At 40.9% G+C, this 17,705-nt stretch overlaps 1 protein-coding gene across 2 annotated transcripts in view; it reads right to left on the bottom strand.

Moving 5' to 3' along the window:
* Window positions 1-17,705, bottom strand: part of LOC148024331 (uncharacterized) — a 63,558-nt gene that overhangs the window by 16,162 nt on the left and 29,691 nt on the right. For both annotated transcript variants that reach the window (XM_087693952.1, XM_087693950.1), the window contains 2 exons: window positions 4,921-5,020; window positions 3,722-3,864 (listed from right to left, as the gene is read on the bottom strand). In XM_087693952.1, coding sequence (XP_087550078.1) covers window positions 3,722-3,864; window positions 4,921-5,020 — 243 coding nt within the window. The remainder of the gene's footprint in view (window positions 1-3,721; window positions 3,865-4,920; window positions 5,021-17,705) is intronic.

Below are 17,705 nucleotides of genomic sequence, written 5' to 3' on the forward strand. Positions count from 1 at the left end.
CAGGCGCCAAACAGGCAACGAGCTCGAATTCGTGCAATGCTGGAGTTGTAGACCACCAATGTTAGACTGTGATGTGACACAAAGAAGCTCTGGAAGTAGAGGAACAAATCTCCAGAAGGAAGCTTGAAGAGATTTGTCTTATGTGAAGAGATATGAGAGCTCCAAGCAGGATAGATGCAGGCTGGCTATGGCTGCCAAGAGGTAGAGGATGTAGATGAAGTGAAAAATGGAATCATTAGCTAGTCTTGAGTTGGATAGGGGCAAAGAGGAGTTGAGAGAAGAGTTTGCTGAGCTTAGCCATGCTCACCATGACTCTGATATCATGTTATAATGCATGGATCTAGAGCATGGCTATGGCTGATGGAACACAAAGACAATGTTCATGATGATATAGATTAGAGAGACCAACTATTACTCAAGTGAATTAGATTCCAAGATGGAAGCTTGGACTCATAAACACAATCTTGAGTATGACACTGACTATGATTGAAAAGACAAAGTACAATGGTATTCCATCATTGAATGATAAGAAGATACAACACTTTATAGGCTCATGATGGTTCCCTTTTTCTCCACTGTGCTTATGGGATTCAGGTATCCTCTATTTCAAGCATCCTCTCTAGTAAATTGTACGAGTCTTACCCTATTGCTCCATACAAAGAGGTTGTCACATGGGTGTGATTGCATAACTCTCAACGGACAACTCTAGTATGTAAGAGGTGATTTTGGTCAGCCATTGCAACCCAAATAGCAAGCAACACCCTGGGAAGGCTCTACACAAGCAATCGACAATAATCAACAAGGGGAGACAACATTACTTGGGCTTTCTAACAATGGGTGATAGCTCCAAGGGCTGTTCGGGTAGGGCAACAAAGATTCTGGTCTCTTCTTTGTAATAAAGTCTGAATTTTCTCTCTCCTCAATATTCTCTCTCATCTCTAGCCATTTTTCATCTTCCCTCAACAAATTCCAATAATTCCAGCCACTAAGGATGGAGAACTTGAAGATTCTCCACTGTAAACCCTAACTTACAACAAAAATTAGAGCTTGACAGCCACATCAGAAAGTGTGCCTAGATTTCCAAGCCTAGGGTATGAATTTCAGCGACTAAAATTGAAGAATTTAAAGAGTTTCAAGAGGCTATCCAAGGAACACTAAATTTGGGACTGAATTTTCCACCCAATGAGCACGAGGAATGCCAATTTCCTAAGCAAACCAAGAAGCATAGATTTAAAGGCTTGCTAGTCATTTCTAACAGCAAGAGGCATTTGGATTCATGAAGGAGATTGAAGAATCTCAATGTACTCCATCCATTTGCAATTCAAGTTGAAGAAATACGGCAAGGGATGCTAGGTTTTACTAATCAACATATAATGTATTTTTAACTCAACAAAAGCACGCAACATTTTACTTCTTAGTCTCTTTTGCAATCAATTTAGGGCAATCCTTAATAACATGATCTTTTGCCTTACAATACCTACAATAGATTCGATTGTTATTTTTGTTCTCATCCTTATCGGCCTTCTTTGTCTAAACAACATTTGCAAATTTTTGCTTACTAGCAAAAAATGCAACTTTTCCTTTACTTTTATCACTAGCCACAAAATCTTGATTTGTAGCACACATAATGGACTTATTTTGCCAAGATTGTTCTTCTTGCAACAAGACACAAACCAACTCATCAAATGACAAAACATTTAGATTGCCTTTAATCATCAAGTGAAGAGTAGATGCAAAACTTTGATAAAAATCAAGAAGACCATTGAGAACAATATGCGAAAGTGAATTATCTAACAAAATCTCATCTATAGCAATCAACTGCTCCTTAAGATCTTTGATCTTGTCAAAAAACTATCCATGGAGTCACCTTCATCCATATGTTCACTCTCTTATAAATAAGCAACACAAACCTCATTTCTTCCTTGATACAAATGTGCAAGTATATCCCAAGCATCTATAGCTATCTTACATGAGTGAATGTGCAAGATCATGGTATGTTTAAGACAACTCTTCTCAAGAGATCAAAGCCCACTCTGATACCAATTGTTGGATTTAGGGTTTCAAGAATAAACACCCATAGCTTAGAGAAGAAGAAGCTACAATGTATAGATTAGTATCAATAGAGAATTTACAAAACTAAGTATGCCCTAAAGGGATAAGCATATATACAAGGCTGAGGGAAAAAAACCTCCTAGAAAAGAAAAAAAGTGTCCTAGTGAACCCTAAGTCTGTTCACACACATCACTACCAAGATATGGAAACAACATTTACAAAAGGCCTTCCGGCCATTCAAACATTTTATACAAAATGGCTTATCCTCTCCATGATTTCTCAAAGAATAAAAGCTCTTTTCAAGCAATGAGCAATAGAAGAAAGCTTCATCAAGCTCAAAATAGCCCTCACTTCTGGAATTGTCCTTACCATTCTAGATTAGTAGAAGTACATGCTTGTGGTGTTTGCATTGGTACAATGCTCGAAAAAGTAAGTCATGTTATGGCTTCTAAAAGTTATAGTCTTAATGGTATGGAGAACAGGTATGTCATTTGTAGAATAAACCTACTAAAATATACTAGATGTCATAATGTCCTCCAGAGTTTTGTCTAGAATCTATAGCTCACAACTCCCCAAAATCGTGTATCCTTACATAAAGGACTAACAAGCATGACCCTATTACACATTCTAAACCATCACTCAACTATCTTGAATATTTATAATGCGGGACCTTGAGACAAACACCCATAATTTTTCAAAAGTCGATTCGGAGGCCCGACGAGAGACGGGAGTGCCCGGTGGCCAAGGCAAAAAAAAAACTCGTGTAAAAGGACTTGTGACTTAGGGGGTGTGACCCTTGGGGTCTCCACCCCCCAAAATTTGAGGAATGGTAGGGGAGGGGAGGCGTTTTTTTAAAAGGTGTGAAGGATACGGAGACGTCCTACAACATGGTGCCGATTTTTGTGAAAGGGAGGGGGCTATGCACCTCAATACACCCATACTATCTGATCTTACCAGCATGATGCATCCTCCCTTTGCCTTCCATCACCATTCTCCTACTCCTCCTGTACATCTACATGGCTTTCAAGCTCACATTTTATCTTGAGAGGGAAATTACAAGACTACAAGTCCAATGGCTGCCCGGATTGACAGATTAGAAACTAGTCTTTCTCTCTCCTCCCTCTCTCTTCCCTCTATGGGTTGTTCATATGCATTACCTTGAAGGAAAAATCGGGAAGGAGATTGAAGAAAATGATGATGGAGATTAATGGAGATGCTGAAACTTGATATGCAGCATGGAATTGAGAGCAATGGAACCTCCGTTCACTAGTCATGGAGTCATTTATTGTGTATCGGATTTCGTAGAAACACGATATGACTATTTTTTATGAAGGAAATGAAGTTTTTTTTATATTTTATGCTGAAAATGATGTTTTTATGTGATGAAAATTTGTTTGAGTGTTGGTTGCATCATGTTTAATTGCTTTCTATCAAAAAATTCTGATTTCGTAATGATTTACATGAGCTATTTAAATCTCACAAAGCCCGAAATGCGTTTTTTAAGAGAGTCATATTTCTATGCAACCAAAAATACATTCATATCTTTATAAAGCCAAAACAGATCATTAGCTATTGGAAACTTCCATATGGAAAAACAATGTCACTTTTTCTTGAGAGAAAAAAAAAAACAATGCCATTTTTTTCTGAGGGGCTACTTGTATAAGCGCACCTGGAGATAGAACATCCCAAACAAAGATGAGTTTTGTATAGCTCGATCTTCACTGGGTGGCAAGTTGTTTGCAACATTGCTGATAAACAATCCATATAAGCCCATTCCGAAAATGAACATGACAGTTCCAGTTAGGTAGACATCTGCCCAAAAAACTACCAATATGAAGCAGCTAGATAACACAGCATGTTTGATGAAATTGACCTTTAATAACCAGAAAAACCTGCAGAAACAGCCATGATGCAACTCATGATACTACACAAGTAGATATACCCCAATTCTCATGACATTAGGGAGACTTTCTCAAAGCACATCATGAAGCTATCTAGCGGAAAGGACACTATTGCAGTAAACAGCTATGCATCCTTAACTAGACTATAAGTGTTCCACCCACCTTTTAAAGCAAGCAGCAGCGATTTTGGGATTCTTTTCTACTGACTGGAACTTGACGGACAGAGTAGCAAGTATGGGTGATAATGTGCCCAGAATGATATATAGTAGACCATCCATGTCAACAATACTGTTTGGTTAGACTGTATTTGTTCGTACAAATACAGGCATTCTATATCAAGCCACTGTGCTCACCCAGTCAACACCAACTAACTTCAAATGTCAAGGCAATGAGCTGAAGGAAGGGAAAGTTTAAACAAAGAATAAATGCTATAATCATGGTAAACACAAATAATCACCCTTTGTTTCAACAGTATCAGTAAAATCAAGCAGAGGGGAATCCAAGCTATATTGAAATACTTCATCCATGTCCAACTCGTACTTTTACAACAAAGGCCGATCATTTACATTGAATACCTTTATAGCATTTGCCATTAGTTAAAATCTTTCCTTCAACTCATTGCCTTAGATTTTTACATTGAAGTGTGATGACTGGGTGTCTAGCAGAGGGTAATCCAAGTAATATTGCAACGTTTCATCCATGTCCAACTGGACTTGTGTATATATGTATGTGTCTCTCTCTTTTTCTTAGAGCCATGGAGAAGCAATTATATAGACCAAAACAGGACAAAGGTATGAAACAGTTTGAACAAAATACAATGTATTAAAAGCATTTTCAGTCCTACAGGAAAGGTTTTTCCGTGTACAGTGTCTTGTTTTAGAAATGTCTAGGTCTTGAATACAGTATACTAAAGCATTTTTAGTTCTACAAGAAACCCTGCCTAATGTTACCCACTATTTGCACTCACCAACTGCTTCAACAAGCCGCAGCACCATTTTCCCTGTATGTACACCATTTAAGCACATTGAATAGAAGGTTCCATATGACTCCACAACGAACACGCATCCCTGGTTGACCAAATTAATGTGTGATCAGCTCCATGCGTATAGTTTTTTTCATTTTGCCTCGCTCAAAAATAACCAGAAAAATGAAAGAAAAGATAAGTTCATATCACAAAATGCCCCAAGTGCAACTGTCCAAGCCGATCATTGCAATTCCTTTTAGCATCAGTTTACAAAAATGTATCAAGACCATATTTGAGCTTTGTGAACCATGAAAAGATTTAAAGCGGTGGACCATAAAAAGAGCTCTAATGATGATTCTTAGGCCTCATGCAAAAGCCATCATTACGATGATTTGAAGACTGCTTGTAGCACCTTCAAGTTGGTAGCTAATTTTGAAGCCACAGAAGCTAAATAGCACATTTGGGAAAGTTTCATATGCTGTAAGTGGAGGGTCAAAGTTCACATTCTATTCAGCATGCACATTGCACACCTTGATAATCAAGACTGCATGAGGAGCATGACAATGACACAGGAATTATTCTATTAAAGCAAATCGATCTTCAGAGATAGGATGTATGGGATAGGTTATAAGCAGCCTCAGCAAGTTCACAGTCTGATGAATCAGGACTATGATAGTCCCTGGTAGGGGACAAAGAAACCAATTGTCCATCAAGTTCTAACTGTGATTGTTTGAAATACATCTTTGGATGTGTATCACCAGTGAAAACCGCTTCTCTTCCGATAGTGATATAAACATTTGCCCACACAAGCTGAAGGCATCTTTCAATTTAAAACAAGTATAACTGCATCAGGTACACAATTTATTGTTGTCCCATGATTTCTGACATTCTTATCTTGTATTGCAGTGCCAGCATAGGCCAGCACATCTCTTTACTTAGACCTGTGGATCCACCATGGGGAGTTATGTTAGACAGAGTCATAAAGATGCAGATCATGCAGCCCACAGCCTTCCAGTCTATGTCCTCACATCAGGTACTGTTGGACATTACAAATAATACTGGCATGCCATTGAGCAGCTCAACCTCGGTGCTTTAGCTTCTCTATGTTAGATAGACTCGTGAGGGACGTTATGAAATGATTGGGATGCTCTTCCTCCCTCCACAGGCTGTCATATCAGTTCCACTACTTTGCTACACTGGCAGATGTATCAGGTTCCTCGTTTTCATTATCCCAGATATTTGTTGTTTCCTAGCTGCATGTTTCTTTGAAATAATATGTTCTTTACTCTAGTTGGAAAGCATGATAATCCCGAGTTTCAGATGTATCTATTTTCTCTCATAAGCTGATTTGGTCTCTTGTAGACATTAATACCATTTTCTTTCTTTCTTTTATTACAACACTTTTTTAGCTGCACTCATAGGAGATCGACCCCTGGCATTCACATGCAGGAGAGTTGTTTGAATCTCCACTTACAAATCTATTTATCCACTGTGGATAGCAACAGAGTTGCTGTCATAGAATAGCTATTCAGCCTGCTCCTGCCGGTGCATAAATAGAAGCAAACACAGTTATCATGACATTCAATTACATTGAGCCTACCATCGAAGTCATTGTACACCACCACTGGCTGCAAATCATGCCACACAAGCAACAGTACCTGAAACCTGATCCAAACCTGTGCACTAAATATATGAACCATATAAAAAGTATTGTGTATCATCTTATAGATGTTGATTATGCTCTTATAAACACATCACATGCAGCTGAGTTTTATGCACAGCAGAGCTTCACTGTTCTGCAGCTCAGATTTGTTGCTCAATAGTTACAATCTATCCCCACATGACAATTCTTTCCCATTCTGGGACAGAGATGATGTGGGGTGCCATCATTCAGCACCAGTGACAATGCACCCAAGATTACAAATCTCCAACTTTACTCGCTATGTTAAAATCATTGATCTACTAAAATAAATTGCAAATAGTAAGAACACAACTAGTTGATGTGACTCTTGCTTTACATGCCAACTACACTTAATCATACACAATGAAGGGTCAATTTCTTCAGCTTCACTCAGTCACGGTCTTTAGAGTGTGAAAGCAAGCTGCTTGTATATGATGGAGCTACCCATGCAATTGTGCTTTTGTCCTTGTCCACCCACTCCCAATGTTGAGACCTAGGTCCTACTCTTAACAGTCGTGTGTCATGCAGTGTCATCTCCTACCTGTGAGCATCAGTCTAAGTCTGCCTAGGACATTAGAAGCTCTGACACTCAGTTTGTCACATGTTTTGATGGAGGCAGCAGCTCTTCTTAGAGCATGCAATACAGTGCATCTCTTTTTCAATGAGTTTCAAGTGTGTTCACAATGTCAATGGGGACAGTTTCCAGCCCTTGCATTTCTTTTTCAGTGGTTGGAACTTGGAGGACACGCTCACACTGGGCAGGTGGCAACTTGATCATGCAGCTGCATTCACCATTTCTTTTGGCAATTTTATTATTTCATTCTCCTGATGCAAGTCGGCCAACATTTTCACCCCCTATTTTACCACATTGGCCAGTTTCGGGCAGGTTTTGCTATTCATAGCAGGCCCAATCAGTTGGCTGGTCATTTAGAGGTTTATCCTTTGCAGGTTTTGGCACACTCTTAACATACAAGGACTCCCTTTGTTCCCACAAAGTGGAGTCTATCCTTGACACCTTCGACATTAGTTCTACAATGGACGAAGTAGCACTATGGGATCAACTCAATTCAAAAGCTCAAACTTTTCTCTTCAACAAGTCTGCAGAATTCTACCCTTGTGCATATGCATAGACTTCAAACTGCAACGAAGTTGTGGATAAAGCTCTCTTCTCTCTGTTGAGCCAAATTTGCATTTGCCTGACTTAAACAACCCCAAAATACGCTTAATTAATGAAGAAACCTTCTTATTTTAAAAAGAAACGTGATCCGAAAGAGTTACTGTGTCCCACATGGAAAACCCTAATTTGGGTACCCCAAACTTTCTATAAATAGGCATGCAGCCCACCAATCTCCCTTAATCTCGTTTTTGCAGGTTTCAAGCTCTCTAGCTTCGCTGCCCAAACCCCATTCGCGGAGAACATCTCGTCCAAAGCTGCCCATTGCTATCTACATTGACCTCGCACCTGTTTCCAACCTCCATCACATAGTTTACATCGATTTTTGCTGCATTTGGTGATCAGCCACATCATCTACAGCTGGCGAACTGCTAAACTACTATGTTTGTGATCTATAACTACTGTACGGACTGCCACATCATTATACCTGCGTTTTCATCATGCTTGTGTTTTTGCTGCCGTCAACCTCCAACATCATCATCAGCTTGCTGCAGTTTTTCTCTCTCCTCACGTACCTGCGTTTTTAGTCTCTCTCTCCTCACTACCTATTTACATCAAATCCAGCCTCTCTGACTACGTTTGCTATTGTTCGACATATGGAGGCTGCCTTGCTGCGTTTCGGGATCCATTTGGAGTATGACACACTCTCCAACTCAAAACCTTTGCCTTAATCCCAGAGATGCGAGAGTTCAAAGTTCAATATTCATTGCATAGTGCATAAGCATTGTATAATCAATAGTCATTCACTTCATTATTAATTGTGTTCACTATCTCTAAGTTACCCTAGCCCTAACTGTGTTCTGTGTTTATCAATTTGTGCCTTGTCGTACAATTGGTTTTGTGTTTTTTGTGTTTAGAGTATTTATTCACATGGTATCAGAGCCAAGTACTCTTTGAGATACCTAGGACTTTGATCGGAAAGCTCATTTGTAAAAGCAAGAACAACAAAAGGGTCACATGACTTCGAACACTTCTACACCTCTTCAGTCTCCACAACCAAACATGTCCAAAAACAATTACGAGTGGGCCTCCCAACTTGCCTCTGATAGATCTAGCATAGTTGGAGAGACTTCAAACTACCATGGAGTCTACCAACCATACAAGATTTGAGCTGCAAAGTACGATCTCATTCTTATGCATAGGGCTTAACAGGCCATAGATTGAAGGTAAGATTGAGTTTTCTTCTCTAGATTCGATGCATAGAACTTGTGACCGTGCAAAAAAGACGGAATCTCCAACATGGACTAGCCATCCACAAGTGGAAATTGGCACGGACCATACACCACTTCCATCATGCATCTTATCACAAGGACGTGAAAATTTGATGCTTTGCTTATGTTTAATTGACATTTGATTAAAGGATTAATCAAATGTGCAATTAAAAGATGCACGTGTTGCACACGTGGAGTGCAAGCTACTTTTTCACAGTTGAAGGCCGAAGGACCCTGTGAAAAAGATGGGTGTCAAAGGCAAAAGTTGTAACAAGTTACACTTGTTAGATTCCAGGTAAATTTTGGTGTCAATTTGCTCCTAGCACCATTAATTGGCCATTAAGTATCAGTGGTAACACTAGGGACTAGGCATTAATTAATGGATTAATGCTTGTCCAAGGGTCAATTAATGCATGGGACTACTTTGGGCTGCAAATGGCCTAGCCAATTAATTTTTGGATAGGCAAGGTTAATTTTCTAGGCATGGATTAAGGGTTGAATTAATTTTTAGAATTAATTAATTCTGAAAATTAATTAAATGGCTAGAAATTGCTGAAAATGAATTAAGAAAGCTGCCACTTGGCAAAACTTTCCCATGTAAGTGGGAAAAAGGCTAAATAGGGCTGAAGGGAGAGGGAAATCTTGTTTTTTCATTTTGGAGTTGTTGGGAAGAGGTATTGGACTGTTGCTGCCAGCTTTTGGGGCCGTTTCCCAGCCATTGGAGACCATTTTGGTGATGGAGATTGCATATTCTTAACCTTGGGAAGCTGGCGATTGCTGCTGATGCACTTTCTCCTAAATATCACAGTCGCTGATACTCCTATTGTTGTTGTGCATCCGTTTGGGGCTGGTACAGTAGGGCAGCAGCTGATTTTAATCAGTTCTTCGTGACAAATCTCAGAATTTTCTCTCTCTACAGCATTCTCTCATCTCCTTCAGCCTATGCTCAGCCATTCGGAGGAGATCTCAGCCATTTTTGGTGGGCTGATCTGTATTTCTGCAGTAATTTCCAACAGAAATTAGGGTTTAGCAAGCCACCTTGGGATCCGTGCCAAAGATTGAAGGCTCAAGGGACTGAAATCAGCAAGCTGATAATTAAGGATTATCAAGGGATTTCAGGAGCCAACCCATCCCGAATTGATTTGGAGTAGCATCTGACCAGCCAAGGGTCAAATTGGAGAAGAAATCCTAGGTAAATCAAGGGGCAAATGACCCAAAAGGCTTGCTGGTCATTTATGACAGCAAGAGCAATTGGTTAGCAGGAGGAGATTGAAGAATCTCAAGTTGTACTCCTTCCAATTGAATGAAAGCTAAAGAAATACCGCAAAGGGTGCCAGTTTTGGGGCCAACAAGGAGTCTACTATCCAAGAATGTTAGGGTAAAGTGTGTATTTCATTTTATGTGCTTTTATTTATTGTTGTAATTAACTCTTAAATCAGGTTATCACCATCCATTCCAAGAAGGAAGGTTGGTTGCAAGATTTCATTGCCAGGATACATCAAATCTCTTAATTTTGTGGGCCCGAGGCACCTGATTGCAAGCCAAAGCTTTGTGTTAGTGTTGATCTTTGTGCTCAGCTGAGAAATTACAGCAAGATGTCTTCATACAGTGGGATGCAATCAAGCAGTAATGATGCCTCTCATGATACACATTCACATGGGAAAAAAGGAAATGCAATGCCTGATCTTGGACAAGGAACGAATCATGGACAACATGCTGAAAATGTGACTGAAGGCCAAGATGTTGCACCCTCAATGCAAAAAGAGGATGATGATCAACAAGGGGAAATGGAATTTGATGATGCATTCAAGAATCGAATGAGGGCAGCAGCCAATATCTTTGCTAAATTGGCAAAAGATCCTCAGTTTACTCGGTTTTTGAACACTCCTACGAAGGACAACAAGGGCAAGAAGAGAAAATCCTCTTCTAGAACTTCGGGACAGCAAGATGCACCGAAGAACAAGCCAAAGCCTTCTCAAGATGCTCCTAAAGATGCTCATAGTGAAAAGCAGTTGGTGCCAGTTGGGCAAGAAATGCAAATGCAAGTTCATGATGTAAATGCTAATCCTATGGTTTTTGGACAGCAAGGTTTGCATGAGAATTTGGGGCAGCCAGCTTACTTTGGTGGTAGCACAATTTTTCATGCTATGGTGGGTGAGCGACCGAATGTGGGAATGTATGGCACACCTCCCCATAACTTTCAGCAACCAATGCATGGCTTGCATAACCCAATGTACTTGGGTATGGCTCATGGAATGCATAATCCGATGTATGGCGGCATCGGTATGATGCCTGGTATGCAAAATCACGCATATGGGCAAGCATCGGTACACCATCGTGCTTTTGGGACTCAAGGAATAAGTGCTGGTCATGCAAATGCTCCGTTTAATGCTGGCTATCATGGAAATACAGCAAATGCACCCTTTTTGCAGCAGCCCGTATATGACAATTTGACCCCCATAGGTCCAACAAAGAACTATGATGAGGGAGGTAAAAGTGTGAAATTTGAACTGTTTAGTGGTGCACAAGATATACTGAAAGCTTTGATTTTCATTCAGCAATTTGATGCAGTTTATTCCGGGGGAAACTTCGCCGAATCCTCTAAGATTCGAAAGGCAACCACTTTCTTGAAGGGAAATGCATTGCAGTGGTGGTCCACGCTCTTGATGCAAGGTAAAGCACCATCAACATGGGTACAATTCAAGCAAATGTTTGCTTCAAATTGGTTGACTAGTACCTTTGAGGTGGACATCATGACAGCTTGGAACAAGCTTGATGCAAAGGAATGCAAGAATTTAGAGCAATACAATAAGAAGTTTTGGGATGCATTGTTGCCCGTCACTTCTTATCGGTCAATTCCCTTTCATGAGCAGGTGGAGAAGTATGTATGTGGTTTGCCTAAAGGAATCAGGGATTTTTGCATTAAATCCACTATTTCAAGCATGTCTCAGCTTATAGAAACTACTACTACAGCTGATACATTGCTGTGTGGAAAAGATGCCGGCTTTCAAGGCCATGATGAATCAAATGTCAAGGAAATGAAGGCTGAGAAAAATGGCAGATCTGAAAATCAGGTTGAAAAGAGGCAAAAACAGCAGCAAAGACCTTCGAAAAGTTTGGCAGAGCATAGAGAATTGAGGGCTACTAATAAATGTTACATATGTGAACAGGAGGGACACATTGCTAGGAACTGTCCTAATCAACAACAAGTTGATAACGATTATAGCACATGAGAGAATGAGTGATGTATGGAATATCACACTGGGTTGCATGTGATGAAAGATTGGACATGCATTGTATGTTAGCAAGTGAAGCATGGTACGCAAAAGATGCCGTAGTTTATTACAGCTTATGTAAGGATAAAGTATGCATTTCAGAGAACTTAAGGAATGTAAAAGGAAGTAGCTGATCACCATGGATGTGTGTTGTATTTCTTAAAGGGTGATTATGTATTGCTGCGTTTTGAAAAGTCAAGGCTGAAAAAGAAAGGGCAAACAAGAATGTATCTGCAGTTCAAAATGAAGAACTTTCCAGGTGTTAGAGAGGATCAATGATGTGGTATATCCGCTGAAATTGCCTCTACACTAGCGGATACACTATGCCTTTCATGTGAGCTTGTTGAGACCTTTTTATGGTGATGTGCCTAAGGATGTATCTCCTGAATTCAATCCAATGTAGAGGAGCTGAATAAGATATTGGTATCTGAGCAGATTTTGGCACATAAAGAGAAAATGTCAAAGGGAAAGCTTCCATATGCTATTAGGTGAAGTTTCACAACTATTCACCAATGGATGCTAAATGGATGGAAGAGGATGACTTGGCAGACCATCCTCAGTTGTTGCAGCTTTACCTTGATACCTTTCCCTTAGAGCCGACTTTGGATCGGGTTCTTTCGGGTTCGGCAGGGCAAGGGTCCAGAGTACCACCTGATACTCAAGGAAGAGGTAGCACTTCCACTCCTCCAAGAATGGACTGCTCTCCTGTATAGTGGATCTCGGATGTATTCAGCATGCATCCAAGGTACTGTGCTGACAGTATGTCTGCCATGAGGTCACTATTCAGTGTACTAGTCACTGTGGTATGTATGCAGATGGATATGGTTTTCACTACAGCTCTGAAACTGTACATTTGCACCAGGTTATGATCATGAGAGACCGATTACCAAGTGCTGGTTTTCAGTGTATGACCATTAGTTTCAGTGGTATTCAGTTGGTTCTATGGACAGCAGCATGTGTATTGAATGCCATTGACAATTCAGCCATGGTTTTGGCTCGGTTTATGCTTTACTATGGTTGTGTAGTCAGCACTGTTGAGAAACAAGAGTTTGGGATGCATCTGATGAGTTTCTGGCAACAATTCTGAACTATTGTTGAGCTTTATGCTATGTTTATGCTAGCTGGAAATTTTCAGCAAATGGTGGCCATATGAGATAGTTAGCTGGCAATGGCCAATGTTGTGTTGACTATGATGCCTTGTGGAAATTCCAGTGCAGTATTGTTTACTTTGAGACATTACAGTGCAATCGAGGACCATTGCAAGGATTTCAAGGGGGTGGTCTGTCACGAGGACGTGAAAATTTGATGCTTTGCTTATGTTTAATTGACATTTGATTAAAGGATTAATCAAATGTGCAATTAAAAGATGCACATGTGGGGTGCAAGCTACTTTTTCACAGTTGAAGGCCGAAGGACCCTGTGAAAAAGATGGGTGTCAAAGGCAAAAGTTGTAACAAGTTACACTTGTTAGATTCCAGGTAAATTTTGGTGTCAGTTTGCTCCTAGCACCATTAATTGGCCATTAAGTGTCAGTGGTGGTGACACTAGGGACTAGGCATTAATTAATGGATTAATGCTTGTCCAAGGGTCAATTAATGCATGGGACTACTTTGGGCTGCAAATGGCCTAGCCAATTAATTTTTGGATGGGCAAGGTCAATTTTCTGGGCATGGATTAAAGATTGAATTAATTTTCAGAATTAATTAATTCTGAAAATTAATTAAATGGCTAGAAATTGCTGAAAATGAATTAAGAAAGCTGCCACTTGGCAAAACTTTCCCATGTAAGTGGGAAAAAGGCTAAATAGGGCTGAAGGGAGAGGGAAATCTCGTTTTTTCATTTTGGAGTTGTTGGAAAGAGGTATTGGACTGTTGCTGCCAGCTTTTGGGGCCGTTTCCCAGCCATTGGAGACCATTTTGGTGATGGAGATTGCATATTCTTAACCTTGGGAAGCTAGCGATTGCTGCTGATGCACTTTCTCCTAAATATCACAGTCGTTGATGCTCCTATTGTTGTTGGTCCATCCATTTGGGGCTGGTACAGCAGGGCAGCAGCTGATTTTGATCAGTTCTTCGTGACAAATCTCAGAATTTTCTCTCTCTGTAGCATTCTCTCATCTCCTTCAGCCTATGCTCAACCATTCTCAACAATTCTTAGCCATTCGGAGGAGATCTCAGCCATTTGGTTTAGCAAGCCACCTTGGGATCCGTGCCAAAGATTGAAGGCTCAAGGGACTGAAATCAGCAGCTGATAATTGAAGATTATTAAGGGATTTCAAGAGCCAGCCCATCCCGAATTGATTTGGGGCAGCATTTGGCCAGCCAAGGGTCAAATTGGAGAAGAAGTCCTGGGTGAATCAAGGGGCAAATGACCCAAAAGGCTTGCTTGTCATTTATGACAGCAAGAGCAATTGGTTAGCAGGAGGAGATTGAAGAATCTCAAGTTGCACTCCTTCCAATTGAATGAAAGCTAAAGAAATACCGCAAGGGGTGCCAGTTTTGGGGCCAACAAGAAGTCTACTGTCCAAGAATGTTATGGTAAATTGTGTATTTCATTTTATGTGCATTTATTTATTGTTGTAGTTAACTCTTAAATCAGGTTATCACCACCATTCCAAGAAGGAAGGCTGGTTGCACATCTTTACTCCAATGTCAGGTATGAACACATCTATTCATGTTGATTCCCCTTTTTCTCATGTGTCGAGAGATCCTCTTGATGAAGGGACTATCATAATAATTTTTGGTTTATGAGCAATGAAGAATACACATATTTCTTTTTGAACTCAAAAGAAGGTATTCAATTGAACGTAGAAGTTGTAAGTATCCCTTCACCTCCTTTTCCTTCAAATGATTTTGTTTATCATGGTCAAACTAGAGTAGGTGCATCCATATCCACATCACAATCATCTTTTCAATTTAATGCATTGAATAGAGAAAAAGAACCTACTTTATTTCCCATTTCCACACCCATCACAAATCCTTTTGGGCTTCCACCCATCCACCCTCACATGCCATTGCACCTTCCTTTCAACCTCCATCAAGTACATCACATGTTCCACCACGCAGCACCTTGGGGGGTTCCGCATACTTAGGCACAACCTTTGGGACACCTCCTTCCCCCTATTTGGGCAGCATACCCATGATGGAGGCTAAGCCTCCCCCCCACACTTTCTGGGTTTCCCTTTGAAAGAGCATCCCAAACATATCAGAGTGTCCCCCAGTTGATACCACAGTTTGTCTCCATGGCCTTACCTAGTGGCCCGCCGACTGGTCATTTTTCCATTCCCCAGCCAATATTTGGATAGGGCTTACGAGTCCCGGTGCCTCCACCTCCCCCATCGGCACCTTATGGATACATTCATGTTCACGTGCCTCTGCATCAATCAGCACCCATCTCACAACCTATTTCTGTCTACCCCCCTCCTCCGCCAAATCCACCTTATCCACCTCCATATTCTACACCACCCATCTATCCCCCCACCAGCTTCCCATTCATCCTTATCCGCCAAGCATGCTTTTTCAAACAAGACTCGTTTTAATAAGTTGAATTTTACCACTTGGTACAATTCAATGCAGCATGTATTGGATTCCCAAGGTTTGTGGGAACTTGTCCTCACACAAGAATCCCAACCTAACCCCCGCTGGTATCCATATGAGGTTTGTTGCTCTTGGAAACGCAGAAATGCCATAGCCATTGTCGAGTTTATGCAAGGTCTCCTTCGTGAATTTCACTCACAACTCTAGTACTTTGACCTTGCCTCTAAGCATTGGGCCCATCTCGTTGACCTCTATGTGGCGCGGGATCGTACTCGTTGCATCAACTTAGATCATGAGCTTCAAAACTTCACCATCACTGATAAGGATGACTTGAAAAAGTCAAGATGGCTGAGTATCAACATTTACTCGTTGAGTTCTCAAACACTGGGGTCCCTAAATCCCCTGACGATCAAGTTATATCGTTCCTTAATAAGCTACAACAAAAATTTTTCCATTTTGTGAAGCAGGTGATCTAACAACCTTAGACGCCCATGTTCTATGAGTGACAGCTACAGTGTTACACTTGGCTGCTCAATCAGTTTCACAGGACATCCTCCACAGAGGGGGCCTTTGTCGCATCGTCTCAAAAGGGGCAACAAGGGAAGGACAAGCAAACTCCACCTTCCAATCAACATCCAAATTCAAACCAAGCTAGTCAATCACAATGAACTTCCCTGTCAAAACTAAAACCCGGGTGGCAGAATGTACCAAAGAAAAATCAGTATTGTCAACATTGTCAAAAGGCTAGTCACTTTGATGACAGGTGTTGTTTAAAGGCTAAGGGCAGTCCACCCAAGACTTGTGCCGCAAGCCCATTTGGTGTGGGCACTCCTCTCTCCTCCACAACCGAGACGAATGGTAGACCCACTGCTCACATGGCAATTGATTCATCTACTCCCTCTTTACCTAAGGAGTTGTTAAAAATGTCTATCCATCCTACTGTTGTGGACTTAAGTTATCCTCGAACACGTGTTGCCTCTCTTGAGGAAGGACTTAATGAGTCCCCTTCCCGCTCTGAGTTGCCCTCTCCTTCGAGTTCGCAACCAAAAGCACTTGAGCCCACTTTCTCTAGAGACCATTCGGCCCAGCAAATTGTGGAGCCTTTCTCCGATTCAGATCTCTGTGATACTGACCGTGATTCCTTTCCACTCCCCATCTACACACCACTTGATCCTTATAGAGCACGCTCTAGTTTGTCTTCTCTTTTCCATTGCACATTTCTCCTTTTACTTCCTTACATTCTTAGTGTATCTACCTTTTGATAGTGGGAGTTCCATTCACATTTGTCCATAGCACTCACTTGCATTCAACATTGAAGTCGAGGTTTGCATGTTTAGTAATCTTATGTAGTTGTTTTTACTTCCTTTTGCACGTTCACATTTGCTTCTACAAGATCTACCACCTAGTGAAACCTTGGATCGTTTGGCACTTCTTCCCATGGTTGCATCCTTTGGTGGTGCTTCTTTCACAAAATTCCTTATTGCCTCTTTAAAGGCCACCTTGAAGGCTATTCATTTCACAGGTTTTCTGCTGGACATGTTTCTCCCTCTTCTTCTATGAGTGCTACTCCTTTTCCCCATCGACATTGACATTTTGGGAACATAGGGGTGCTTACTTCTCCTCTCGACATCCGATGGTGAGAGGGGGCGGTCTACAGTTTTCCCTTCCACTTTGAGAAGCAACAACTTCTTCTCTTGATAGTGACATTGATGATGCTTCCAGATTTTACTTCCAGACATTTTGTGTTGTACATTATGGACATTTGTAACTTCATCCACACTATCAAGATGACAAGATCATAAAATGGCACTTGGACAAGTAAACAATTTTCCTGCGAGGGCAGTATCTAAGTGGCATCGTTGCATTGCATTCTACATGAGCATGACAACTTGCATCTTCCTTTGCATTACC

Source organism: Lygodium microphyllum, chromosome 15 (genome assembly GCF_053477565.2).
Source record: "Lygodium microphyllum isolate KBCC chromosome 15, Lygodium_microphyllum_v1.1.10, whole genome shotgun sequence".
NCBI classification, from domain to species: Eukaryota; Viridiplantae; Streptophyta; class Polypodiopsida; order Schizaeales; family Lygodiaceae; genus Lygodium; species Lygodium microphyllum.